General features: G+C 38.9%; 1 protein-coding gene across 10 annotated transcripts in view; it reads left to right on the top strand.

Annotated features, from left to right (window-relative positions):
• The window catches only part of ZFPM2 (zinc finger protein, FOG family member 2), a 462,794-nt gene that overhangs the window by 266,572 nt on the left and 170,520 nt on the right, over positions 1-25,702 (top strand). For all 10 annotated transcript variants that reach the window (XM_081918678.1, XM_081918676.1, XM_081918674.1 and 7 more), the window contains one exon: positions 9,190-9,308. In XM_081918678.1, coding sequence (XP_081774804.1) covers positions 9,190-9,308 — 119 coding nt within the window. The remainder of the gene's footprint in view (positions 1-9,189; positions 9,309-25,702) is intronic.

Here is a 25,702-nt window from a genome sequence, read left to right as displayed (position 1 = left end):
TAAGCAAAGCAGTAAATGGCAGGAGACACTTACTAGGTTTCCCTCCCCTTTCAAGCTGTTATTTGAAAATTATCCTTTTTCTTCTTCTCCAGAGATGCAAAATAATATTTTCTTAAAAACAAGCATTGGGGAACATAAGAAGTGCCTTATACCAAGGTATATCATTGGTCCATTTAGCTCAGTATTATCTAATGCAGAATATGGCAGCCTTTGGGGGGCTACAGGCACATTAGCAAACTGGAAAAACTCTTGTGGGCACCATGTACACTCTGCAGCCTTTTTTGGTGTGTGTGTGTGTCTAAAACAGACTGTTTCTTTCAAGCCTAATTTCCTCAGGGGTACAGACCTTGTGGGCATTAAGGGATGCCTCTGCAGGCACTTGTATGTCCATGGGCACCATGGCTTTAGTGGCTGAAAACAGATCTCTAGGGTTTCAGATGGGATGCCTTTCTAAACCCTACCTGGAAATACTGTGGGTTGAACCTGTTACTGTTACTGTCATATCCGCTTTGAGCTATAGCTCTTTCCTAAGTATGGAGTATTGAATTATTGTTTGACTCTAGTCTTACAGTAATTGTTTCACTTCTATTATGGACCAAATGAAACCATACAATTTATAAATGTTAAATTCAGGAGAGAGAAAATTCAGAATTGGGGGGTATAAAAAGAACATTAATTTCAAATGTAAAATATAATTTGTACTTTCCTCAACGCCAGTTCACAAGCCCCATGAATGCATGTTGAAAAGTGGGTTGATGGGTAGTCTTAGTTAGCAGGCTTCTGATTGTTTTACTCTGCAAAAGAATTCTGTGTTTGTGGACATATCAGCGCTCCATGGTTTACTCTCTCTTGGGAGCCTATTGGTGGCATCAAAATGTCTTTGCTAATTAAAAGATCAGACTGGCAAAGCAATCCAGTGAGCATTGTACCTTGCATATAAATTCACTCTATTGTCAGATCCAGTATGTTGAGGGTAAGACAAAGGTGCCAGAGGTTAAATCTGGGATTTTCTGCATGGAAAGCAAGCGCTCTGTCAGTGAACTATGGCTCTTCAAAATTGCAACTGGTTATACTCCCAGGACTTTCTCCTATAATAGCCAAGCAATTTGTAGTTTTGTAGAGCCTACTGAGGTTTGTATTGTAGATGTTTCACTAACCATGTGTTAGCAAGAGTTGGGTGAGTTGAATTATAATCTATGAAACTAACTCAAAATTGAGATTGCCCTTGCCAGATGTGATTGTGGGATGTGCAAGTATTCTAGAAAAGAGAACATCAGAATATGAGCTAGTTGGATCAGGGTAACTGCCTATCTAGTCCAGCATCCTGCTCTCACAGTGGCCAACCAGATGCCTATGGGAAGCTCAAAAGCAAGATTCTTACTACTTATGATTTCCAGCAGCTGGTATTCACAGGCATACTGCCTCTGAGAGAGCATAGCCATCATGGCTAGTGGGTGTTGAAAACAGGAAAACAAGGCAAGAGTTTGTATCTCCATTGACTGCAAGAACTTTTGTTTTAGAATTGTTTGTTGAAGTTATTCCCTTGGTTGGTTCTTTATACTATATGAAGAAAACATATATTTGTTGTGAATCATTTTGAACTCAACTTTGTTGTTGGAAAATCTACATGCAATTATTATTACGTTAAATCAAAATAAGTCCTTTCTGGGGGTGTCCATTGGACTTGAGTGGGAGACAATAACGATCTATCCTTGTGTAGGTTTCTCTTGTCATAGCACAGGTGCATATCGTGTAGAAGCATGTCCTACGTTATTGTAGCATTATTCGTATGTTGGGTGTCTTCATGTTCCTAGTTAACTCAAAGAGGCTTTTTGTATTTGCCTTCAGTGGAATAAGAAATACACCTGTTGTGAATAATGCGAGAAGAGCTCTGTCAACTGCAACCTTACATGATAGGCATTAATTTAATCTTTGTGCTTTCAATCTACTTCTGCCAAAGGACTTTGCTGTTAGTATAGCATCTTTTAAATAGCAACTGTGTAATAAAATAAATGCTTGGTGATTTTAGCTTTTGGCCTCTACGGACTTTGACACAAGAAATGGAACTCTTAAGATCTTCCCTTACTACATATTTCCTTGAACTAAAAATATACTTCTTTAATTTTTCAGACTTGAGCATAAATATCGACATTAAAAACATATTCTGAGTACACTGATAGCTAATATTATTTAACATAGAAAGTTGGCTTGTTTTAGGAGCTTTTTTATTTAAAAAATGCACAAAATCCGTGATAATCCATGTTAGAACTGACTGCATTTCATAGTTTGAGTATTTATAAATGCAGAGAAGTGCAATATATGATCATTTCTTTACTTCAAGGCCTTGCTTCTATATGCATTTAAATTAAAGAAGTTTATTGTGATAAATTGTGTTTAGGACAGTAAGCTCAACTGCATTTTCTTGACCAATCGGTTTTAGGAACCTCTCCTAAAGAAGTATCATTTACTTGCCTTTTCCCAAAGTTAAATGTTTGTTTGTTTGTTTTTAATCATTTTTATTAAGTTTCCCATTTTAACAATCAAATCAAATCACATTAAATGTTCCACATTATACAGATACATATCAAATAGTCCAAATATTCTGCCTAAATTATAATTTTTTTGTTGGGACTTCCCATGCTTCAACAGATAAATGTTGAGCATGAAGGGCATGAATGTACATCATTGGATATTTCTTTGCTTGATTCATCCCAAGTCCTTGATGACTGAATATGAACTGGCTCCATTGAATATGAGTTGATGTGAGATGATATCTGCAATATAAGATATGTGATGGCTCATTCTTACATCCAGCTTATGAAGTGACCGCCTCTAAGGGCTCAGCCATACTTCCTAGGCACAGGTTCAGGATTTTCATATCCATGTCCGAGTGGTTCTTTTGTGGAAACTGTGGAAACCCCGATGGCCATTTGTTCTGAACGTGGGTTTTCCTGGAGAAAGTACCAGGACATTTAAAAAACCCGCTCAGACATGGACCTAGAAACCCAATCCTGTGCCTAGTAAATAGAGCTGTCCTGGCACATATCTATTCATCGCTTAGGAATATGCCTGGATATTTGCTTTCACTTAAATGGCTGTTTGGCACAATTTGAACTCTGTTGTGAACTTTTTATACAGCACTTTCAAATTTGATGGGTGTTTAAAGACTTATAATCTCTCTGTACATATTTATAGTTCTAAAGCCTTGCTGTAGCATTTTCATTTCATATTATTCTCAGTTGCTAATACAGAACCTCTGCTTTTTGGCTGGGGAGAAATCAGGAACCGGAAGCCATAACTGGTGAATACAGTCACAGTAAGACATGAAGACCATCTGTCTTTGATAGGTGAAGCCTTGGCTTTGCATTCAGCGTTCAGTTATTTGACAATGCCCATGCCCAGTTTTCCTTATTACATGTGACTGACATTCTACAGGTTTTAAGTTGATCAATGTCATTTTATTATAAAACCAATAAAATGTTCTACCCCCAAAAAGTAGGGGGGGAATCTCCATAATTTAAGTTATTGCTTTCTTTGCTACAACAAATCTTGTGTCACCTTTGCATTGGAACTTGTTATAGAAAAGCCAATAAACTCAGCCCTTAAAGTTGCTAGTTTCTCAGTTCTGTGGAATTCTGATTGAATCCTGTGAAAGGAGAATGTTACTGTTTTTGCCACCTCTATTATGTTATCTGTTCCAGCACAATTACACACTAATTTGGGGCTCTTTGTGTTTGGCTAATAGCTTCTGATTCAAGGCTGTCACACAGTACCTCTTCTTCATGAACTTCTAATTCTGCCTGCCAGTAGCCCCTAGCATTTACCTATGGAGCACATTTTTTCTTTGACCAGATGCTCATCAGGGTAAAATCACTAGGAGACTATCAAGAGATGATGCCATCTACTAATAACACACGCCATCTACTAGAGATACATCTCTACAAAGATCATAATTATCAATAGTGTAGGGTAGTGTGGTTTGTTGTGTGTGTGTTGTTGCTTTTTGGTAAGTTTGCTTATCCCCACAATAAATGTAGTTGTCAGCAGGATAAGTTCAAGCAACGGATAAGGTCACAATTTCATTTAGTGACAACATCCTACAAAGCAAACTTACAAGGTTCGATTTATTAAAGAGTCAGAAGGGATAAGATCACTGAATGGCCAGCCTGATTTATCTGGGTTTGACTGCAGTATTTGAAAAGAGAATGCCATATTTCAAGTTTATTCTCTGAACCATAGTTTAATGTGGCTCAAAGAGTTGACTGCTGTGGGGTAGTGGGGAATAAGATGAAGGTGGCAACTGGTGGGATATTTTGAAGAGCTAGCCTAGCAAGGCAAGTCTGTAGAGGGTCACTTCACAGAATGAAATGCCTTTTTCAAGAAAGCCTTGCAGAAGCATAAATGAAGTAATATTTACTGTATGCAATTCTGACATGGCTTTTAAGTGCTGCAATGATTTACAGTAATCTAAAACTTAATTTCAGCAGAAAAACTTAATCTGTTACTGCAGTTTCAAAAATAATTTCTGTTGTGCTTACTTTAATCGGAGTCACCATTTATTGCTGAATCTGTCAAACATGGATAATGGCTATTGACTATCCTCATTCTACAAATTATTGTCAGATACTTCAATGTGATACCTGGCATTTTGTGAAAAGAAGTGAGGAGGGATATATGTATGCAGTATAATTCTTATATATACCATAGAAGCATAGGAAAGAATTTGCTACAATTGAAGCCTTGCATTCTGGCCCAGTATCTACCAAGGTGGGCTGATTATCTTAAAAGCCATGGGATGTTTTGTAGCTGAGCTAGTGATCCATGACTTGGGGCTTCTTTTACAGTGCAGCTATCATAAGTCTTTGAGTAATCACAGACTTTAAAAGTATGCTATATCAACAAGATAAGAGGAACAGCCCACAGCACTAGCAGCATTATCTTTTACCAAAATTGATTAGCGTGTACTATGGGTCTCACATATTTTGCACAAACGGCACTCAGCAAGCTCAAAATATTTATAGTCTTGAAGAATGTGTGCAGGGGAAAAAACTTTGCTGTGAAGTCTTCAGCTGAAATGAAACATCCATGATCCCAGTTTTATAATTAATTTATTTTCAAAAAATGCACGTAAGATTGCAGCCTATGAACGGTAAGTATATTTTGATTCCTGCTGGGATGAATATATCCCCCACCCCTTTAAAATATGGTGGTGATCTTACTTTAAAATATGAGGTGGTGGAGCTGCCTTCTTCCTCCTGTTTCTCTAACTGGAAACATGACTCATTTGACTATTTTTTGAGACAGAATGTTCCCGGGAACATTGTTGTCTCAGAAACATAGCTGGAGTGGCTGCACTGCCATTTGAAGCACTGCTACTAAAAGGCCCTTGGGCACCTCATATCTTAAAGTAAGGTTGCTACCACCCCAGGAATCTTTGCCCCCCCCCTCAGTAGATTAACGTAGTTGGACTTGGTCATTCCACCCCTACACTGAATGCATAAGTACACTATAGTAGTATCTTCCCATTTGCTTCCTCTGTTTATTTCAATAATGCATTGATTTCCTCTAGAAATTCAGTGCAGGGATAGCAAAAACAACAATGTAGTTTCCTAAATATATTCATTCGCCTTCTTTGAAGGAGAAAATGAAACCCTGTGGAAAATCAGGGAATTTCCATACATTTGCCTGATTCCTTGAACTTGAAAATAGGACATATAGTTTCAAAATCTTGCTTTATAATATTCTACCAGATTTCATGGTATGTCAGGCACTGTATTGAATACTTGGGTGTTAGGGCATGGAGGGCATTGGACGGTGATTACCTTAAGTTAGATTGAGACATCCTCATTGGGTGCTGTCATTTCCCAGTTTTAACTCTTTTATGGTGTGCCAAAGGCAACTGAATGCTGGTTAACAGTTTGCCAGTCAGCTGAATCCTGCTTACACAATAATGTCCTTGGGGGGAGGGGGGCAGTAAAATTTTTATGTCAAGGGAAGGATTTTTGCTTAACACTGAAGGCAGTAGCACATTTGTCTCTTCTGTTATTGCAGACCTTGATGCAAATTCATGTTGTCCGATGTAAGAGGTCTAATGTAATAATGAATAGATGCCTGGAATTGCTGAAATCTAAGAGTGCAGATTCATCAGTTGCAGTGAAACCTATTTTTGAGCTATTAAATCTGTGACAATAAAAAGAGAATTGTAGCATATATGGTGACCAATTCAGTAGTAAAATTGAATGAAGAACAGAAACACTCTTATTGGCTGCTTTTGGCTGCTCTGTATCTTGCCTAAGCATCCTTGAAATGGTGCTATTAATGACTGTTCCCTGTTTAAAAAAGAATACTATCGTTCTGTGCAACTGGGAACTTTGGTTATCACTGAATGATCTGCCCTAAGTTTGTCGTTCTTAATCCATTAAAAGACAGGCCTGCTTGTAAATCCACAGGTATAGATAAGGAGTCACTGTTTGACTGAGTCTGAACCCTTTTCAAATGAAAAATGTCAGTGGCAGAAAGGGAGGCTGAATTATTTTTTTAAAGGGTTTTCAAAGATTCTCATGATTCCTAGTATCAGTTAAATGTGACATGTCCATAGACATACTTGCTTTTTAATGTGTTAAAGCAGACAAATACTGCTGGTTTCATCTTTATGCAGAAGAAATCATTGCTCTATATACACATGTACGTATAATTTTCTGTAAAAAAATTAGGCTAAATTCAAATCAAGTTCTGAGGAAAAATTAGGACAGGTGCTTGTCCTAAATTACCCCTTTTATTTTTTTGTGAAACTTTAAAGGTTGGGGAGTATAAATGTGAAATACTATTGATGGCAGTATTCTTATTCTTATTATTGCGTGTGCAATGGCTGTTTGCTAAAACATAATAAACCGAACTGAACTGAACTCTTTGTGTAAAGTGTACATAGCCCCTTTAGCTATTTTCCACATCCTTTTGCAAAAGGGTGCAAAACTGCTTGCAAGGATGTAGACTAGGAGGGTGAGGAGAGGAAATGGGTCACTGCTGCTGAAGCAACTGTGTTAGTGTTCCCTGGCTCCAATACATTGAAGCCTAATGGACTACTTTGAATGTACATTTACATTGTTCCTCAGTTAGTCACACGTAACTATGCGAGGGGTGGGTTTTTTCCTTCAAAGAAAAGCTGAATTAATACATTTAGGAAACTACGTTGCTGCTTTTGTTGTCCCTGCACTGATCAAGCTTGAACAAGGTTAAAGGCTTGCTGAGCAAAGCTGGTAGGCAGTGAAAGCACCGGTGCACTCTGGCAAGTTGGAGAGCATCAAGCTGGTTGCTTCAGCAGTAAGGGTGTATTTTCCCCAATCCAAGGAGAGAGAGGGCAATGATGAAGGCTCATTTTGCAAGTGACATCACCAGATCATTAAAATATGATTAGTTTTGTGATGCCATGATGTCATCACATTCGCTTTCTGATTCCTGACTGGCTGCGATGACACAGTGCAGAAACTCTAGAAGATACTGAAACAGCAGTATCTTGGAGCTCTGAACAGACATGGAAAAAATGTGAAACATCAGTAAGGCAGAGTATTTTCTTGAAGGGTTTTTTATATACCCCAAGCCCACATTTTCCTTGGAAAACGTTTAGGTGTGAAAGCACAGCACTGTTCAGAACACTTGCTAATTCATTTTGATTTTGCTCAGTCTGTGAGCTTTTTGTGAAAATACAAGTTGAATTTAAATAATACTTACTTAAATGGCTTCTAGTACACACATTGCTTTTTAGATATGTCTGAAACTATCACCACATTAGATGATTTTTATTCTTCACAGATCCTTAGCCAGTATATATCAGTATAACTTCACACACAATGATTATGCAGATTTAAAGTATCTGAGGAAGCATGCCTAATTTTCAGTGGGCTATTTTTGGAATTTGCAAAATCAAAAATGAGATTTTAGAGGGTTTGGAACACATGCAGACTGCCATGCTCATTTTGAACTCTCAGTTTACCCTGCATGTTAGAATTGGTTCAGATATTGGTTGGCATAAACTTGGAGGGAGGCTCCATTGGCTGGAAGTTCCTACTCTGTTGCAAAAAGAAAGAAAGAAAGAAAAAAGGTACTAATGAGAGATTGCGGACACTTCTTCTATGGGCAAGGATTTTTGGGCAAAGGGAAGTATCTCCACTATCCCTCAACAGACCAGATCCAGTGACGGATGCAGAGGCATGTACCCTTCCTCTGTGTTTCATTTGAGTGGAGCTAAAAGGGATAGACTGTGTCAAGGGAAGAATTTGCAGTAGTGCATTTTATTTATTGTTTTTAGCTACTTTGTTTTTAGCATACTGTATTTTACAATTGATGTTTTAAATATTGTAAGTTGCCTTGATTCCCAACTTGGGAGACAGGCAGGCAATGAAAGAATGAATGAATGAATGTGCTGTTGGGTGCCCTTTGGCAGCAGCACCCTATGCTCTTGCGCCACCCAGTTTTTCCTAAGGGAAAGGCTAGATGGACTAGGGCAAGATGCACGTGCACCAGATGCTGAAGGCCAGAGGAAATTTGGTGAAAGGCTGGATTTGTCATGCATACCAGAGTTCCCCGGCCCAGTGGTAAAGGTTCACCTAAGATTTACTGGACGGCAAGAAAGACTTAACTACTTTATGCTCTCAGCAGAAAGTAAGCTAGGCAAATCCCTTTTGACAATATAAAAGATAGGTTCACCAAAATGAAGGCAAGGAAGAAGTCATTCAAGCAAACTACCTTTTTAAGTATAAAGTGATTCATTATTATTGTAATAAAGGACGCTTTGTTTGAATTATGCAAATGTTTGATGGTTTCTGCTCTTAATATTAGTTTTTGAAAAACCTTTATAAATACAATGATGATTCATAATTTCCTGAGATTGTAAAATATTTCTTTTGCGTTTCATTAAAGTAGGTTAGGTAAAGTAGATACATTCATTAATAAATATGCACTGAAATATTCTGTTATCTACTGACAGAATTTTTGAGGGGATATGCAGAAGGAGGGCCTCAAGACATAGTCCCCATACCCCCGGACCCAAGATCACCTCTCTGTGGTCCTGACAATGTTGGCTGGGCTTATGAGGGTTAGGGTTCAACAACATCTGCAGGACCGCCGATTCCCCATCCCCAATTTAGGTGGAGGTACTTTAAGCAATGGGCTTTTTGTTTGTTTGTTTCTCAGGAGAATTGGAGGTGTTCCAGAGGGATGGAGAGCGCAAGATCCAGAGTCGACAACAACTTCCAGTTGGAACAACATGGGGACCATTTGCTGGGAAGATGGATTTGAATAACAACACAATGGTATGTTAATATGATACTGAACACTGAATTCTTGTTTTTTTTTTTAAGCTGCAATTTGCTACTAAAGAGATGTCCAAAGAATAGAAGAAGGTGGACTGTGAAAGAAATTCTATTGCTAACTTTCATTATTAGTGCAATTCAGATTTTTTCTGTGGAAGCCTCTATGGTATATTTATTTAAACGTATATACACCAGCCTTCATGATCTAAGTCCCAGGGCAGTTCACAATGACATGAAACACAGGAAACCATTACAGTATAATAAATCAGTGGTGTAAAAGCAGCAGGTAAAACAGCTTGAACAATACTAAAACACATGACTAGCAGAATTTTAAAATGCGTGGGATGAATAAAGTGTTTTTCTGAGAGGCTAAAAGATAACAATGTTAGCACAGGCAAGGCTCCCCCTTGTTAACATCTGCAGTTGCCCTTTGATGAAGGCATAGGAAGGAGGGCCTTAGCTTGGGATGGGGGAGAATTTGGATTCAGTTTGCATTTAAAGGGGAGCTTACCTAATTTGCACTTTCCAAAACAATACACAAACTGAAACACAGGCATCCTTCGAAATTTGCACTTCTATGAATTTTGGAATGCAGGACTCTGGACAGTCAGTGTGTACAATGGGTAAATTGTGCATAAAATGCATATATTGGGCAAAAGAACATACAGAAATGCTTTATATAAGGGGCAATAGCTTTCAAAAATATGTATATTAGGCAAAATTGTACACAGGCATGTATATTAAAATAAATTGGGGGGGAGCTCATGAATGTTCATGAGGACTTTTATTTATGATTGGAAAAAGGAAACATTGAAAGAATCCAAAACTGACAGATTTGCCCATCCCTAGCCTCAACAGATGTTGCAACCTGAAGCATAGGATGCAGACGGTACACCTACTTGACCAAGCAGGACTAAATGTCCAGGGACCTAAGCAACTTAGTGACCAGCCCTATTTTCCTCTGTACCTAAGAGGTCTCTGAGGCCTGAGTATTCACATGTATAGATAGCTTCATGCAGGTATGCTGGCTTGGCCCGTGACTATAGGTGCTAGGGCCACAGATGTTGCTGACATTGCAAACACATACCCACCTACCCCACAGCATGCCCGCACGCCCACCACCACAATTTCTGGGTGCCTGGCCCCTTCATGAGAAATGTTGTGAGTGCTCAAGCACCCTGGCGCCTGGGGAGCTGGTGCCTATGGATTTGTGGGTCTACGTTCCAGGTTCAACTCATTAAGGTCCTCTAGCCATTGAGTTCTTGTCAGTTAAGTTATTCTTTTTTTAAATATAATATTTATTAACTTTTTCATTATAAACATACAAATACAAAACAACTACAATAAAAGACAAAAAACAAAAACAAACAAAAAACAACAAGTATAATTTCCAATCTTATTTTCTCAACCTATTTTTCCCGACTTCCTCATACCTCCCCGTTCTGTTTTCTAGTTTAATTCTCCTGTCAGCAAATCCATTCCCATATTTCCCAAAGTTTTTCGATAATTCCATTCCTTTTCTTAATCAAGGTCTCTGAAAAAGCCACATTATTTTTAGAACCCCTGTCTATCTAACATTCATTAATCTTATATTTATTAAGATAGTTTTTAAATTTCTTCCAATCTTCTTCCACTGTCTCCTTCTCCTGGTCGCGGATTCTGCCCGTCATCTCCGCCAGTCCCATATAGTCTGTCATTTTCATCTTCCATTCTTCTTGTCAGTTAAGTTATTCTGGGCATAATCCATATGTCTTCTGTTCTTAATAACATATGTTACTTTATTTCTCCACTACTATATGGTAATCATTCATAGTGCAAGACATCAGTTTAATAACAATTTGCCAACTCATATTAGCTGGAAGTAAAGAAATAACTGTTATTCAGTTATTTTGTCATATTGATGGGTGTGCTGCTTTCTATATTAACTCCAGTGAAATCAAAGGCACATAGATTTTAAAGAAAGTTTTCTATCACTATAATAAAGGAATTACAACATAGGCAACATATTATGGTGTGATGTATTTGTTCAGTGGGGTTAGACTAGGAATAGTACGTTGTGACTTGATTTAAGAATGTGTTGTTTTTTAAAGTTTTATTTGGGGCTGAACCAGAATGAGAAGGGGGTTACAGTTAATTAAAAACTTTGCTTTCCCCTATATACTCTCTTCATTTTGAGAACTGAGACTGGATCATGGGATGAAAATGTTTGATCATCCAGAATGAAGGGAGAAAGCATTTCCCTCAGTCAGATTTGTCTTAGTGATACAGTCACATAGCAACTTCTGGTTGGAAACAATATGGTATTAGCATATAATCCATGACTGAATGAATTTCTATGACTTTCTGTTGTTGTTATTGTTGTTCTTGTATCAGTAATAGCTACTGTTGTTTTAAATGGTTGCAAACAGGTATACAGTGTGTAAAGAAAGGCAAACTAGGGATATTTCATGAAAATTTCTACATCAACATCCCTGCATTTTTATTGAAAATATTTGTGGGCCAAATTTTGGCACAGTCCTGGATGTATTTGCATTGATGTCTTTCTGACTTCTCCCATTATTTTGTAGCTTACAGTCTCTTTTAGAAAAATATAATTATAAAACTGGATCAAAATATGTAGGACGTCTAAAGTACTTTTAAACCATTAGATCATTTTTGCATCAGTCCCTGCTTTGTGCAGTAAATGTTGCTACACAATGGGAATTCTGAATGTCACAATCCCATCAAAGCTGAGCATTTTATACTTCCATTGATATTAATAGGAGGGAGATTTAAATACATACTTAAATCTACCATTGAACATAATGGAACTTAATATTGGGGACATTGTGCTCGTTCCTGCTCCCTTCCTTACAGGCCTTTTCCCACCTGGCCTGGGAGGGTGGGGCCCTTGCTGACTCCAGCTACAAAAGCTGAGGCTGCTGAAGAGGCCAGAGACCATCTTAGCTAAAGATTCACCCTGCTGGAAATTCTGAGCTGCATCCTTTCCAGCTGGAGGAGGACAGAGGGTGAAGAAAGAGAAATTATATTACGCAGTATATAAAATTAAAAATTCTGTTAAGTGGTACAGAAATTAAATAATCTAATATCATCTAATTTGTCTACTTACAATAGCTTGTACAAACGGGACCCCTATATTTAAAACACAGTTTACTGCATAATGTGTTGCTTATTTATGTAAAAACATAATTATTCAAATTCTACCCACCCACCCCCTGGAACACAGTTCTGTTTTCTGTTGGGTTGGTGTTTTAAACATTTATTTTTGATATTTCCCAAGAGACATTTAAACAGATGATTGATATTTCTGAAGATACAGGAAAAATGGGGTAATAGGAGTTATCCATCAATTAAAAGAGAAAAGAAATTGCGTTAGAAAATTCTCAAAATTGGGGAGGCATATAACTGAAGTTCTTTTGGATTAGATTCAGGTTCTTTGTGTGTTAACCTGACTTCTGAGGTGGCCAAGGAGTGTTTGTGAGTGTCCTTTCTTTCATTCTACAAATCATATCTGTGGTGGTCTGCACTCTACTGCCCATCCTTGCAGGAAAGGCCAGTCCAGGACATCATGGATTTTTGAGGAAGTGCAGGCTGGGAAGGCTGCAGATTGCCAAGAGATAATTGTATTACGATGGAAGAGGACACTTTTTTCACACATGCCCCTCAGCCACCTCATAAATAAAGGTAAGTGCAACTGCTAAAATGAAAATATAAAATAATTTCTTAAGTGTCCTAAGAAAGAGACAGGGGGCAGCCTTTTTTCTTTTTCTTTTTGCATGACACAGAGATTATCCACAGCAGTCTTATCCCTTATCTTGTCTTGGTAATGGACTGGATAAGAGCCAACAAAATGAAACTCAATCCTGTAAGACTAAGGCACTGTCAGTGGTTGGGAGATTGCAGGCTCTTGTTGGGGTTACACTCCCTTGTAGGTATGCAGTTCGGGGTACTTTTGGATCCCTTGCGCTCCTTGAAACTCAGGTGGGCTCAGGGAGTGGAGTCCCTTCCATCAGTCGAGCTGCACTTCCATCTGGACATGTGATAGCCTAACTTCTGTTGCCTAACCTGTAGGTTAGATTACTGCAATGTGTTATATGGAGGGCTGACTCTGAAGATGATTTGGAAACCTCAGCTTCTGTAGAATTTGGTGGCCAAGTTGTTCACTAGGGCAATATAGTTTTAACATATTACACTGATCCTGGCCTGTCTGCACTGGCTGCCAATTAGTTTTGAGGCCCAATTCAAAGTTCTGGTTTTGAGCTCAGGACCACATTACTGTAAGGACTCCCTCTCCTCATATGAACTGACCTGGACCCTGCAATTATCATGTGAGGCTCCTCTTTGTGTGCCTCCTCCATGAGAGGTCAGAAGGGTAGCAACATCTGAACAAGCCTTTTCTGCAGTCCCTGCCTATATGGAGGAATGCTGTCCCCAGGCAGACCCGCCTGGCACCTTCATTACATATATTTAGGCACCAGGCAAAAATGATTCTCTGTAACCAGGTCTTTGGCTGATTAAATATTCTAAAATGTGTGGGAGAGGGGTTATTGGTTTGTTTTAGTTTTATTGTGTATTTTGTGTTCTCGTTTTGTATGTTGTGAACTGCCCTGTGATCCTTGGATGAAGGGTGGTATACCAATTCAATAAAATTATAATAATAATCTAGAATATATCATCATAAACTTTATTGCACTAGCCAAAGGCCATGGAATCATTCACAAAAGGAACAAAAAGAAAATCAACAATAACCATAAATCCCCTTTCTTATAAATTGGCACGATGATGTTCAATTTCCAGCCAGCTGTCATTTGAGCTGTATTATTTATATGGGTGTAGAGCTTGGCCAGGATGGGTTGCCACCATTCCATATGATAATCTATAAGATGAGGGTGGAATTTGGCCTACTACTACTTGCCCTACCCCCCACAAGCAGTGGCTTGGTCACTTAGCAGCTGGCCCATGTTCCTGAGACAGAATACTCAACACCGTGGTGTCTCCAGGGAAATTGTATCCTAGGAACATAGCTGGGTGGCTGGGAGTAAACAAGCCACTGCTCAAAGGGGTGGCAAGACTTTTTTATTACGAAAAAGAAAGGAAAGAAGAGAGGGAAAATCTTCAGCCGCCTATAAAGACACCCAAAATTCTTAGAATTGGCCAACCCCAAAAGTCAATTAATAACCACACACACACACACACTTTTAGTAAGGGATTGATGATTGTGTGAAGGGAAAGATATTTGTCCCAATTTTACTAATTACACTTCTTCTTACAATGTATTCATGTTAGCCATGCATAGATGGCACCAATCAACATGTTGCAAAAGCAGCAGCACCATGATGATGCCATTTAAGCTGTTCCATAAACTCTTCCACATATAAGGCACAAATGCAGTATCTCAGTGGCCAAGGGAAAATGTAAGCTGTAAGGCTCTGCTCACATGGATATTCAGCTGAATAGTTTAAATCACAGGTTTAGATGAATTCCCCAAAAGTAGACGCATAGAAGCATGTTTGCTGAAATGAACAAACGCCAGTAGATTCTGCAAGGAGCCACTGAATACTTAACCAAAGGTGAAGATACAGTTCTCATGGTATACTTGTATATTCTCCTTTCAGTTGGTGGATGAAAATGATATACTATTACTTCCATTTGCATCTATCCAAATTTAGCAATTGGAGCTACAGGGTCTGGTATCTCCCGAAGTTTGCTGATATTAATTGTCGTTTGATGAGGAGTACAGTGGCAATTATTTCACATGCTTTTCTTATAGAGAAGTCATCTGTGCTTCCCCTTACACTGCCTCATAATCTGCACACTGAATACTCTTTTTAAACTGGTTCATATTTCAAGTAGTGTTACGATTCTGAGTTTAAACTTGTGGTAAACTCAGGGGAGCCAGCGGACTAATTAATTCAGCACAGTAATTAATTAAGTCACTGTGCCAGATGTCAAACACTTTTTAGATCTTTCAAGTTCCTATCTTGAATTATGTTAACAATATACATCTCAAAACACTAAAAGGTTGGGTACATTGAATAAACTGATTGAAGTGTCATTTGTCAATGCAACAACAGCAACAGAGACTTGGTTAAATTCAGCTAACAAAAATGAAGAATTGTGAAGGCAGTTAGCCAAAAGACTGGACTCCATTAACCTAAGCAGTGTACGCTAACATGAGGTTATTGGGTGGAAGCTCTAGCAGATGAACTAAGAAGGAGATGTGCCAAATGTTTCTGATTCATAAATTGGTAAAGAGTCACACTTATATAATAACAGTGGCAGAATGTGACTGTCAAATAGTTTATATTGATTGATTGTCAGAAAAGCTTTAAATAATAATAATAATAATAATAATAATAATAATAATAATAATAATATATTTATACCCTGCCCCTCTGGCTGGGTTTCCCCAGCCACTCTGGGCGGCTTCCAACAAAGTATTAAAATACAATAGTCTGTTAAACATCCTAAACAGGGATAAAATACTTTTATTCTTCACAAATTATACCTCTGAGCATGTTGAAATGGAGAGGTTTCATCTGGAGGAATTCCCTGGTACTTTTTTCATTTCCTGGATAGGCTTTCATTTACTGGATAGACAGTAAATACAGTGCTTCAGAGTTGTTGATGATGATAAGGATGCCATTCTTCATGAAGAGCATGTCATAGTTATTTTAGGCTCTGTGGCTAACACGACATGTGAGCCAGAGTAATGTTGTAGTGGTTAGAGTGCTGGGCACAGAGCAGGGATGTGGGATAAATTCAGTTTGTAGTTTAATGCAAATTCACTTGCTTCACACACAAATGCAATGCAGCCAACCTGTGAAATTTGTACTTCTCCAAAGGCCCCCCCGCAAGGGTTTTGCTTGCAAATGTGTGTAAAAGGCAAAATTACATACAAAAATATGTACATTAGGATAAACGTGTGTTATAATGCTGACAAATTTTCATGATTGAAATGTGAACTGAATTCATGATTGAAAATAATGAGAAAGACAGTGGAACTGATATTGACAGATTCCTCCATCCCTAGGGATAGGGAGAACTGGATTTATATCCCTGCTCAGCCATGAAGTTTCTTTGAGCCAGCTGGTATCTCTAAGCTTTACCCACCTCACAGCATTGTTGTGAGGATAAAATGGAGTGGGAGTGGGGGAGAAAGAGAACCTTGTACATTGTTCTGAGCTCCTTGCAGTTTTTATACGCAGGAAAAATATGTATTAAAAGCAGAATTTAAAGGGCACTGTACCCTTCTGGATTTTCATGACAGTGTGAGATCATTTCAGTTTTGTAAGATACAGGTAGCTATAAATCCAGCTATAAGTATTCACCAGTTCTAATTCCTTAACACACAGGCAGACACATGTACTGTCATACCTCTTTAAATACTAATAACGCTAAAATTGTCATTGTCTTTTATAAGAACTAATGCAAGCTAGAGAACATTTATCAGCCCAGGACTGCATTCCCTTCTGAGGGCCACAAGCCACTGATGGGTGAGTCCAGAAGCAAACATGGGGCGGGCCAACAAACGCAAATGCTACTATTTTACAACATATTTGTTTCTACACCCCACTCCTCTCTAGCCTCCATCCAGACAGGCAAGAGACATTATTGGAATTCAAGGGCACATTCCAGCAAGGCAAAAACACCCAGGGCACAAAACCGTGTCCCAGAGACCAGATAGGCTTGGAGGGCCATGTTTGGCCCTGCTCTAGAATATATTATCAAACATTATTTGGTGATATAAAACCAGGGTAGCCAGCATGGTGCCTGTCTTCCAGATGTTGCTTTATTACAACTCCCATCAGCTCCAGTCAAACTAGCCACTGGTGACTCAGTTATGGGAGTTGTAGTTCCATAACATCTGGAGGGCACCAATTTGGCTAATGCTGCTACAGAAAGAAATGAAAACATTGTCAAGCATAAGCAATTGTGTTTTCCCCTTTTCCTTATCATCAGTATACTTCTTCTCAATGTATACAGGTACCTATGCACACCTACAACTGAGCACTTCATGCATCTTATGAAGATGCCCACAAAAGCTTGTGCAGCTAACCAATAAACTGGTTAGTCTTTAAGGTGCCACCAGACTGTCTGTTGTTTTTGCTACAACAGACTAACACAGCTACCCTTCCAGCATTTGTATGATACCAACTGAGTTATGTTAATCATTGGTCTCTTCTTTTGAACTTTAAGGGAATGAAAGAGGAAAAAATGTGAAAAGATTCCTGACTGAAGCAGATAGTTCTAAGGGGAGATGTGGCAAAGGATGTAGAGCACATGATGAAAGTAAAACAGTGGTCCGTGCCATTACTTCATTAATCAAGTGGAAGCATTCTGAAAAATGTTTTTCTTTGGCTGCAGTCATCTATTTTTTGGTGTTAATCTATGCCCTGTGGCAGGGTTTTGTGAAACGAAACAATGAGTTGTTGTATCATTACCCCCCCTTATTGTTGTTGCCCCTGTCAGAAAGAAGAGAGGATGATTCAGGTCTGTATCAGTCTGATAAGAAAAAGAGGATTCAAAATGGCTGGGACGAGAATCTGTGGGAGTGAAGCTGTGCTGTTTGGGGCCAGGCAACCAATGGGATATAGCAGAAGTCTTTTAATAGGATCCTGAAGGTTCGCTGGCAAAAGCTGTTTGCTACTTCTAGGAGATTTCCTAATGAAACAGTTTGATTAGAAAGTACTGTGTGACTGTCTCAGGGGCCGGAGTTCAAAATACAGTTAAGTTATTCACTTGCTAATCTTTGGCTGTGTCAGTTCAGGGCAGAAACCTCCTATCTATACAGGCCCAGCCACTTGTATAATTGTTACAGTTACAATTTCAGAGTTTGCCAGTCACATTTTTTTTACCAGAGGGATCCATTGAAACTACCGGAAACCTACTTAGGCTTGTTGTGACTGGTGATTTTAAATTGTGTTGGTGTTTTTGTAACAGAGACTTCCAGTCCATTGTGTTATTGGATAGGCTTACTAAAGTGCCCAACTCTAAGACAAAAGAGTTAAGGTAGAAGAGGCTGTAGAGTGTTCTTTCTTCTCTTTTTCTACCCCCACTATTTATACTCCAGCAGCTTTCCTCCATTCCTAGGCTACACGTGATGTTTACCATGAGGATTGCCTTCCCTGTGATTTTCGATCACTTAGCTGTAATGTATAGTGGCACTAACTGTGTGAATCAGGGCTATCATATAGTGAGTGTCACTTTCTACTTAGAAGACAGTGGTAGCAGACCCTCCAAGTGTCCCTATTTTCCAGGGATGTCCCTGATTTAGAGAAGCCATCCAGGTTTCTGATTTGTTCCCGAAATGTCCCGCTTTTCCTTAGGATGTCACTGTTTTCATTGGAGAAATGTTGGAGGGTATGGCGTTATCCAACTCCTGAGCTATCTGAAGGCAATCCTGCATAGGGAAGTTTTTGTTTAATGTTTTTATATATGTTGGAAGCCACCCAGAGTGCTGGGGCAACCCAATAAGATGCATGGGGTATAAACAGTAAAATTATCATTATGGAATGGGATGTTCCTATTTTCATCGGAGAAATGTTGGAGGGTATGTAGTAGTGTGGTAGTAGTAGTAGTATGTGTTTTGCAGTGGGTTTATGATATATGGGGTACTTTTCTCAGTCAATAGAACTCCTGTCTTATATCACTCAATCCCCTGTTTTACAAAAGATGTTCTCAAGCAGGGGTAACCAACACAGTATCCTCCATATTGTTGCTGGACTACTACTCTCATAATCCTTGACCTCTAAGAACAATGGCTGGGTCTGATGGGAATTGGAGTGCAATAACATCAAGAGTGCACCATAATCCATGTCTTCCTCATCTATAGCTGAACCCCAAACAGACCTGAACCAACATTCTTAAAAGATTAATTTCTTTCTTATCCTGTGTTATGATTTCTGATTGAGAGTGTCACTGCAGCAATCACATCTGTGCACCATCATGTTCAGAGCACACAAAAGCATTCTTGATGTCTAACTATGAACATCTGAACATGAATGTATTTTAGAAGATGGCCTGACTTTTGGCATATTGGAGGCAGGTGATAATGGTTTTGCACTGATTTATTGGAATTTGGTTTGTTTTGTTGGGATATTTTATGAGGTTTGCATTTCATTAATCTGTCATTATCCAACTTCATATTCTCAGCTGGGTGGCAGTGCCATCATAGAATCGTAGAGTTGGAAGGGACTCCTAGGGTAACATAGTCCAACCCCCAGGAATCCTGCCTTACAGCCATCTCTGGGTGGAATCAAACCACCAATCTTCTGGTTAATAGCCAAACACACTGATGCATTGTGTAACAAATCAACCAAGCCATTCCTTCTGTAGCTGCTTGTAAAAGTCTGATGAGTCAAATAAATTGCTTCAAATGTTTTGCATTTTCCTAAGCTTGGGGTGGCTGCTCCCTTTCCCTGTGTTGCTGTAGGCCAGTTTCCCCAAGAATGCAATAGTAGATGCACATCCTGGGAAGTAAGTCTCATTGAACTCAGGAGGACTTTCTTCTTAATAAACATATTTAGGATTAAATGACACATAACTCCTTTGTATATTCAAAGGAGAGTCAATTCAGATATATTTAAACATAGCTTGGTTCAGCTCCTTGTTTGTACATGGATAGCTAATTTTGGCTGACTCAGTGATATTTGAATGTGGCCTTTTCGCCTTAGCAGTGTGCCTTATGCATACCTCTAAACAGTAACATCCCACTTACTGAAAGAAGAGAGCTTCTGATTTCATACGCATTCAATACCTTGTTTCAAACAAGCTTTTAATAACTTGGTGCTAACTAAAAGCACTCCCATTAAGTGGAATTTATGCTAATACCATCCTAATTAAGCAGTAGTTATTACCAATCATTATCATTAAACTAAATCAGTTCCCTGGGAGACATCTCTATGAAACAGCTGTCCCATTTCATCATGTCACATTTCTATACTTCAGCGTGTCACATTTCCGTACTTCAAATAACATTTTATATTTATGTACCAATTTTTAATTTGACCAGCTTCATTGCTCTACCATCACCATTGTCAGACTGAAAAGAAAGCACCTCCAAAATGTTTGCTAGAGAAGATGTAGGTGCTTCTGCCTGATACCTCCCAGTTTCTGAATATGTCATTGAAAAGTCCTTGTCCCAGAGCAGTGGCCAGCTTATTCTCTCCATCCTTTCTCTGTTAAGTCCAGGTGGCTAAATTGAGTCTGTGGTTGCTACATGCAATTGTTCCAAAATAGCAAAGGAATTAAGAGATTATCAAAAGCAAGTCTAGCATTGTGTTGATTATTCTCTTAGTTTCAATATTATCTTCAAAAGTAGCATATGTGACATAGCCAAATTATCTAACATTTCTATTGTTTCAAGTGCTTTTATTTATTTATAAATTATATTCTGCCCTTATTTCCAAAGGATGTCAGAATGGTGAATACAGAAAGAGAAAAGAATACAAACATCTAAAAACATTTCCAATACAGATGCTGACTGTTCAAAGCCCCTTTAATTTCCTGGGTATTTATAGTTCTTTTCATTGCCAGTTTCTTTCCTTTCTGCACTCATATTCCTGGGCCTCATTCGTCTGGCCATGGTAATGCCGTGGTCTTTTTCATGAGAACCTGAGACTTCCATCACATAAGATTTCTCATTGTGATGTCATCAAGAAATCACATGGGCTTAAATGGCAATGTGGAGAAAATAAAGCCCAGGATTATGGAGGCAATGAAGTCAGAAGAATATTGTTAAGCAACACTAATACAGTGGTTGGCTCAACCAAACTGTGGCTTACCACGGCACAGCAGCTAAGCCAAAGTTAGACTTATATATTGTCCCTACCCAGGATCGTGGTTAAGCTCTCTACTCCTTAACCATAAGCTGTAGCCAAGAACCAACCTTGGTTACAGCTTGTGGTTAAGGAGGAAAGAGCTTAACCATGAGCCCTGGTTTGGGCAGTGTGCTCATGCTGAGGTAGAAGGAACAGGGAGGAGCTCTGGTAGTTTGCACTGAGTTTGCTTAGTGTTACGTGCAAATGCAGCCAGTATGAATGTGTTTGCACTAAGCACCAAAATTGCTGAAAATGGGAGATACTCTTTGATACCCACAAAACAAAACAAAACACAAAAGAGGTAAGCAGTGTATGACTCAAAATCATCCAACATAGTGCTTCAAGGCACACCATGTTTTTGCAGGAGGGCTCATAGTAAGTCCTTATCTGTATGGCTCTAAGTTGATAATGAGCTCCTGATTTAAGAGAATAAATTCTTGCTATGATCTTGGGTATTTTAGTGAAGCTCAGGAACGTCCCTTTCTGTTTAAACTAAGGTCCCTGCCTTTGAGCTCCCTGGGTGGTGGTCACCTCCTCTCCCTCTGCAAATGTGGGGAGATAATGAGCAGCAATGGAGTGGGGGCAAGAAACTGGTAGGTTTTGGATCAAAGGAAAATGGAGCAGTGGTTGAAACCAATTTGATTCCCCCCTCCTCAGAAACTGGATTCAGCTCAAAATGATTTTTTGAACAATTTATATTTAACACACACAAATGCACACACACATTGATGCACCCTCTCTGCAGTAATTTGAAAATTCTTCCCCATTTCACCACTTGCCTGCCCACTGTGTTCATCATCAGAAGCTTTCTTCTACATATTTTTACATTCAGAGGTTCAGCTGGCTGGGACAGTAGACAGGGTCTTCTGAGTAGCAACACCAATATTGTGGAACTCCCTTAGGAAGTCTGATTAGCTCCCTCTGCCTTTCAGGCAAATAGTTAAAACATTCCTGTTTAGCCAGGCACTTGGTCTGTCCTAACCATTTTGTTTTGTCCTCCTGCAGCTATGTGCTGTGGCACTGTTGCTCCAGTTTTTAGGTATTAGTAATATTAGTGTTGTGCTTTTTTGTGTTTTGATTTTGTGAGCCACTTTGGGAACTGACTTGTTGAAAGGTGTGGTAGAAGCATTTTAAGCAAATAAACAATATATACTGACTTTTTCAGTATCAGTTCACATTAATTATGTCTCCTTCCCCATTGCAGTATCCCAGAAGGACTTATGCTCACTACCTGCATCACAGCATTCCCTCAATCACAGCAATACGGTTAAAGAGATAAACAGCCCAATAATGTGCATCTTTTCTCAGTAGTAAATCACCAACTTCACCAACTTCCTCCCAAGTAAATGTGCATAGGTTTGCAGCCAAAGACATGTAATACGATGCATTGTATGTAGTTTAGCCCTAATCATTGGTTGCCATCTGCGCATGCTGTATTAGTGGATCCGAAATGGAAAATCTGTGACTGCTGCCTTCACATGAGCATAGTGATGGACCACTTGGGCTTTACATAATCATTGCAATTGTATGGCTGGCCTAACAATCACACAAAAGCATTGTACTAGAAATAACTCTCATGTGATTTGCTTAGGTTTCCAATCCTTAATCATACATTGTCCTTGGGAAATTACTTCCTCATAGAAATATACCATGCAGAATACTGTACCGTTTCCACTTCCCATTTGATGCTGTTGGGGTGAAAAGAGGGAGAAATAAAATCAAAGCATTGTTTTAGAATACAATTTGATCCCACTTTTTTAAAAAAAATCTTTTCCTGAGTCCTTTTCTTCTTTTCCTTTCGGTGTTACCTCTTTTGAGAATCATTGTCCTGATTTATACGCCTCATTGTCCCCCGGTGTCTGAGCTTCAGATCGGAGAGGTACAAGCAGTTGGATTGCATTTTCAGGATGCCAAATGTGTGCTCTTTGATCTGGTGGTACAGCCTGCCTCAGGGAATAAGCTCAATCTTGATTCCTTTAGTCAATCATCCACTATCAGGTACCTGGGCCATGATTAGGAGTCTGAAAAAAGAAAGGAGCACATCACGGGTACATGTTGGATGCTGAAACATTTCTAAGGAGGGTGGTGGCATCACAGTCAACATTCCTGCTCAAGCTGTGGCAATGTTTTCTGTTGTAAGAAATCTCCTTAATGTGTGAAGGAGCAGTAACAGGAGAGCTATTTTACCCAAACACATACAGCAAATGACTGTACACTCTGATGAACCCTGTAACCTTGGTCAGCTTATGAATACCTCCTTCCTTTGTTTAACCTGCTGCTGAAGAACTAACAGTGAAAACAGGGTACACATTTTTCATCTTGACCTCTATGAATTGCTAGGCATCTCTGCAAAGTTGTACCTTCTTAACATTCCTAGCGTTCTTTGATTCATGCTAGTATTTAGCACTTGTTGAGTGTTAGAAGAGATCTCTACTGACTATTCGTGTTATCATTCCTAAACCAAGTCACAAAATGGCATTTGTGTTGGAACTGGGCCACAGAGAGGTATACTTAATCTATTATGCAAAAATAGCACAAATATATCCCCGAAGATTCTCCCTCCAAGTGCAATAGGGAATAATGTAAGCACATTTAAGTTTCACTGAATGTAGGAGTTACACATGTTACAACTGTAGATCAGACTTTCTGTACCATGATAAGAGGAAATGTATAGAGAGATACATTAATTGTCAATGGATCAAAATTGTTCAGTGATTGATCATCTGACTTTTAGATGATTAACCAACTAAATTTAGACAAACTACCAAAGCTTCATTTTTGGTGTTATTTTAAGATAAGTTGCAATTTAACAAAGAAAATCTACCATTCTTTTTAGATGAAAAGGTCACCTTTAATACTTTTGTTTTATTTCCAAGTACTGTACAGCAAAGGACTGAAACTGACACACTCAGGAATCCCAACAAGGAGTTCCATCATTTGCTGAAGACTATCAGATTTATTATGATGTAAGCTTTCATGGGCTATAGCCCCTTGTCAGATATACCATGTATTTGATGAATGTGCTGTAGTGAAAAAAAAAAGCTTATGCCACATTACATTTGCTAGTCTTTAAGTTTCACAAGACTTGTTTCTGATGCAAGACATCAGAATGGCTCCCCATTGGAAATGGCTACCCATCCCAATGGCTCCCCATTGGAAAATAAAAGTTCCCCCTAATTTTCAGCCCTACCAATTAAATTTTGTCCTCACCGATAAAAAAAAATCCCTCAGACAGATTAATTAACTATTCCAAACCCAGTGAAACTGTAGTATTTGGGTTTAAACTGATTTATTTTTACTAAAGGGTTGTAAATTTTGCATTGTGGATATAGTCCATAGCATGCTTTGGGGGTGCTTTCTGTCCCAACAGTAGTATATAAACTTTTCTTTAATTACTTACTTATAGAAAATAGAGGTGAAATGGCCTGAAAAAGGGACATTAAGGCTTAGAATTGTTGATTTCATCTAATAGACTTTTCCACAAAAGGGGCAAACATGGGATTTTTGCAAACTGATTTCCTATGTAAGTCTACATAAAATGTGAATGATCTGTGCTATTCACACTAAATGTTCAAGAAACCAGGGAAACTGCCAAGAAAGAAATTCAAGAACTTTATAATTCCTTGGTTCAGAATAACAAACTTTGGCAGCTTGTAGCGCTCACTTCAAATACAAGACAAACATCTTGCTTCCATAGGTTCTTCTGTAACTCATATTTTAATCTGAGAGAAAAATTTAAGTCATTTCTATCTAACCACCTGTCATCTTGGCTCAACCTACCACTTCTGCCACCGCTGCCATGCTGCCTTTGTTTGGGAAAATAAATATTCTGAACTAATCCAATGTAAACTGGGGTGTGGGGAGTTCTCATAACAAAGGTTGGCAATCATGAACATGGCTTTGATATGATACAGTATAGTGGGCAGGATTCTTTTAACCACATCCTATGCAATGGGGTTTCCCCTTGTTTCCTCCCTCTTGTTTCACAGGAAATTGGCTCTGGGGGGACTGGGAGAGCCCGGCGGGGCACGCATGTTATTCTGCCTGGCAAGCTGAAATGCTTCTGAAGATGGAACAATAGGAAGAACATGACACTGAATTCTACCCTTCATATTTAGGCAATTACAGACAAAGGGTTAAGCTGTGTTATAGTGAAATTGGCTAGGTTCACTTCACCTGAATAATACAAGCAGACACTGCATGCGTTTGCATTCCATCGTGTCACTCAGTGCTGCTTAACTGAAGTGGTGCGAATGTCTGACAAGAGCTACAGTGAGCAATATCAAACAAAGGGAGCTGCAACTGGAAACCAAACTGTGTCCATTAGTCTTGCCTGTTGCACAGTTTTAGGCCCTGTCTTTTCCAGCTTGCCTTGTGCATTTTCCTTGATGCTCCTTTAAGTGTAATTATCACAAGGATGAGCCTTGCAAAATGCTTAAGCACCCTGACAACATGAATGCTGTGAGATTGCACGATACCAGGTATATATAAATCTCTATCTTTCGTGGCATTTGAACTTGATAATGGAAAAAGTTTGATAAAGTCAGTGAATGCATTATATTTAAACAAGAT

The sequence above is a fragment of the Podarcis melisellensis genome (genome assembly GCF_964234715.1).
Source record: "Podarcis melisellensis genome assembly, chromosome: 7".
NCBI lineage: Eukaryota > Metazoa > Chordata > Lepidosauria > Squamata > Lacertidae > Podarcis > Podarcis melisellensis.
Note: the sequence above shows the minus strand (reverse complement) of the source record. Positions and strands in the feature narration are given on the sequence as shown.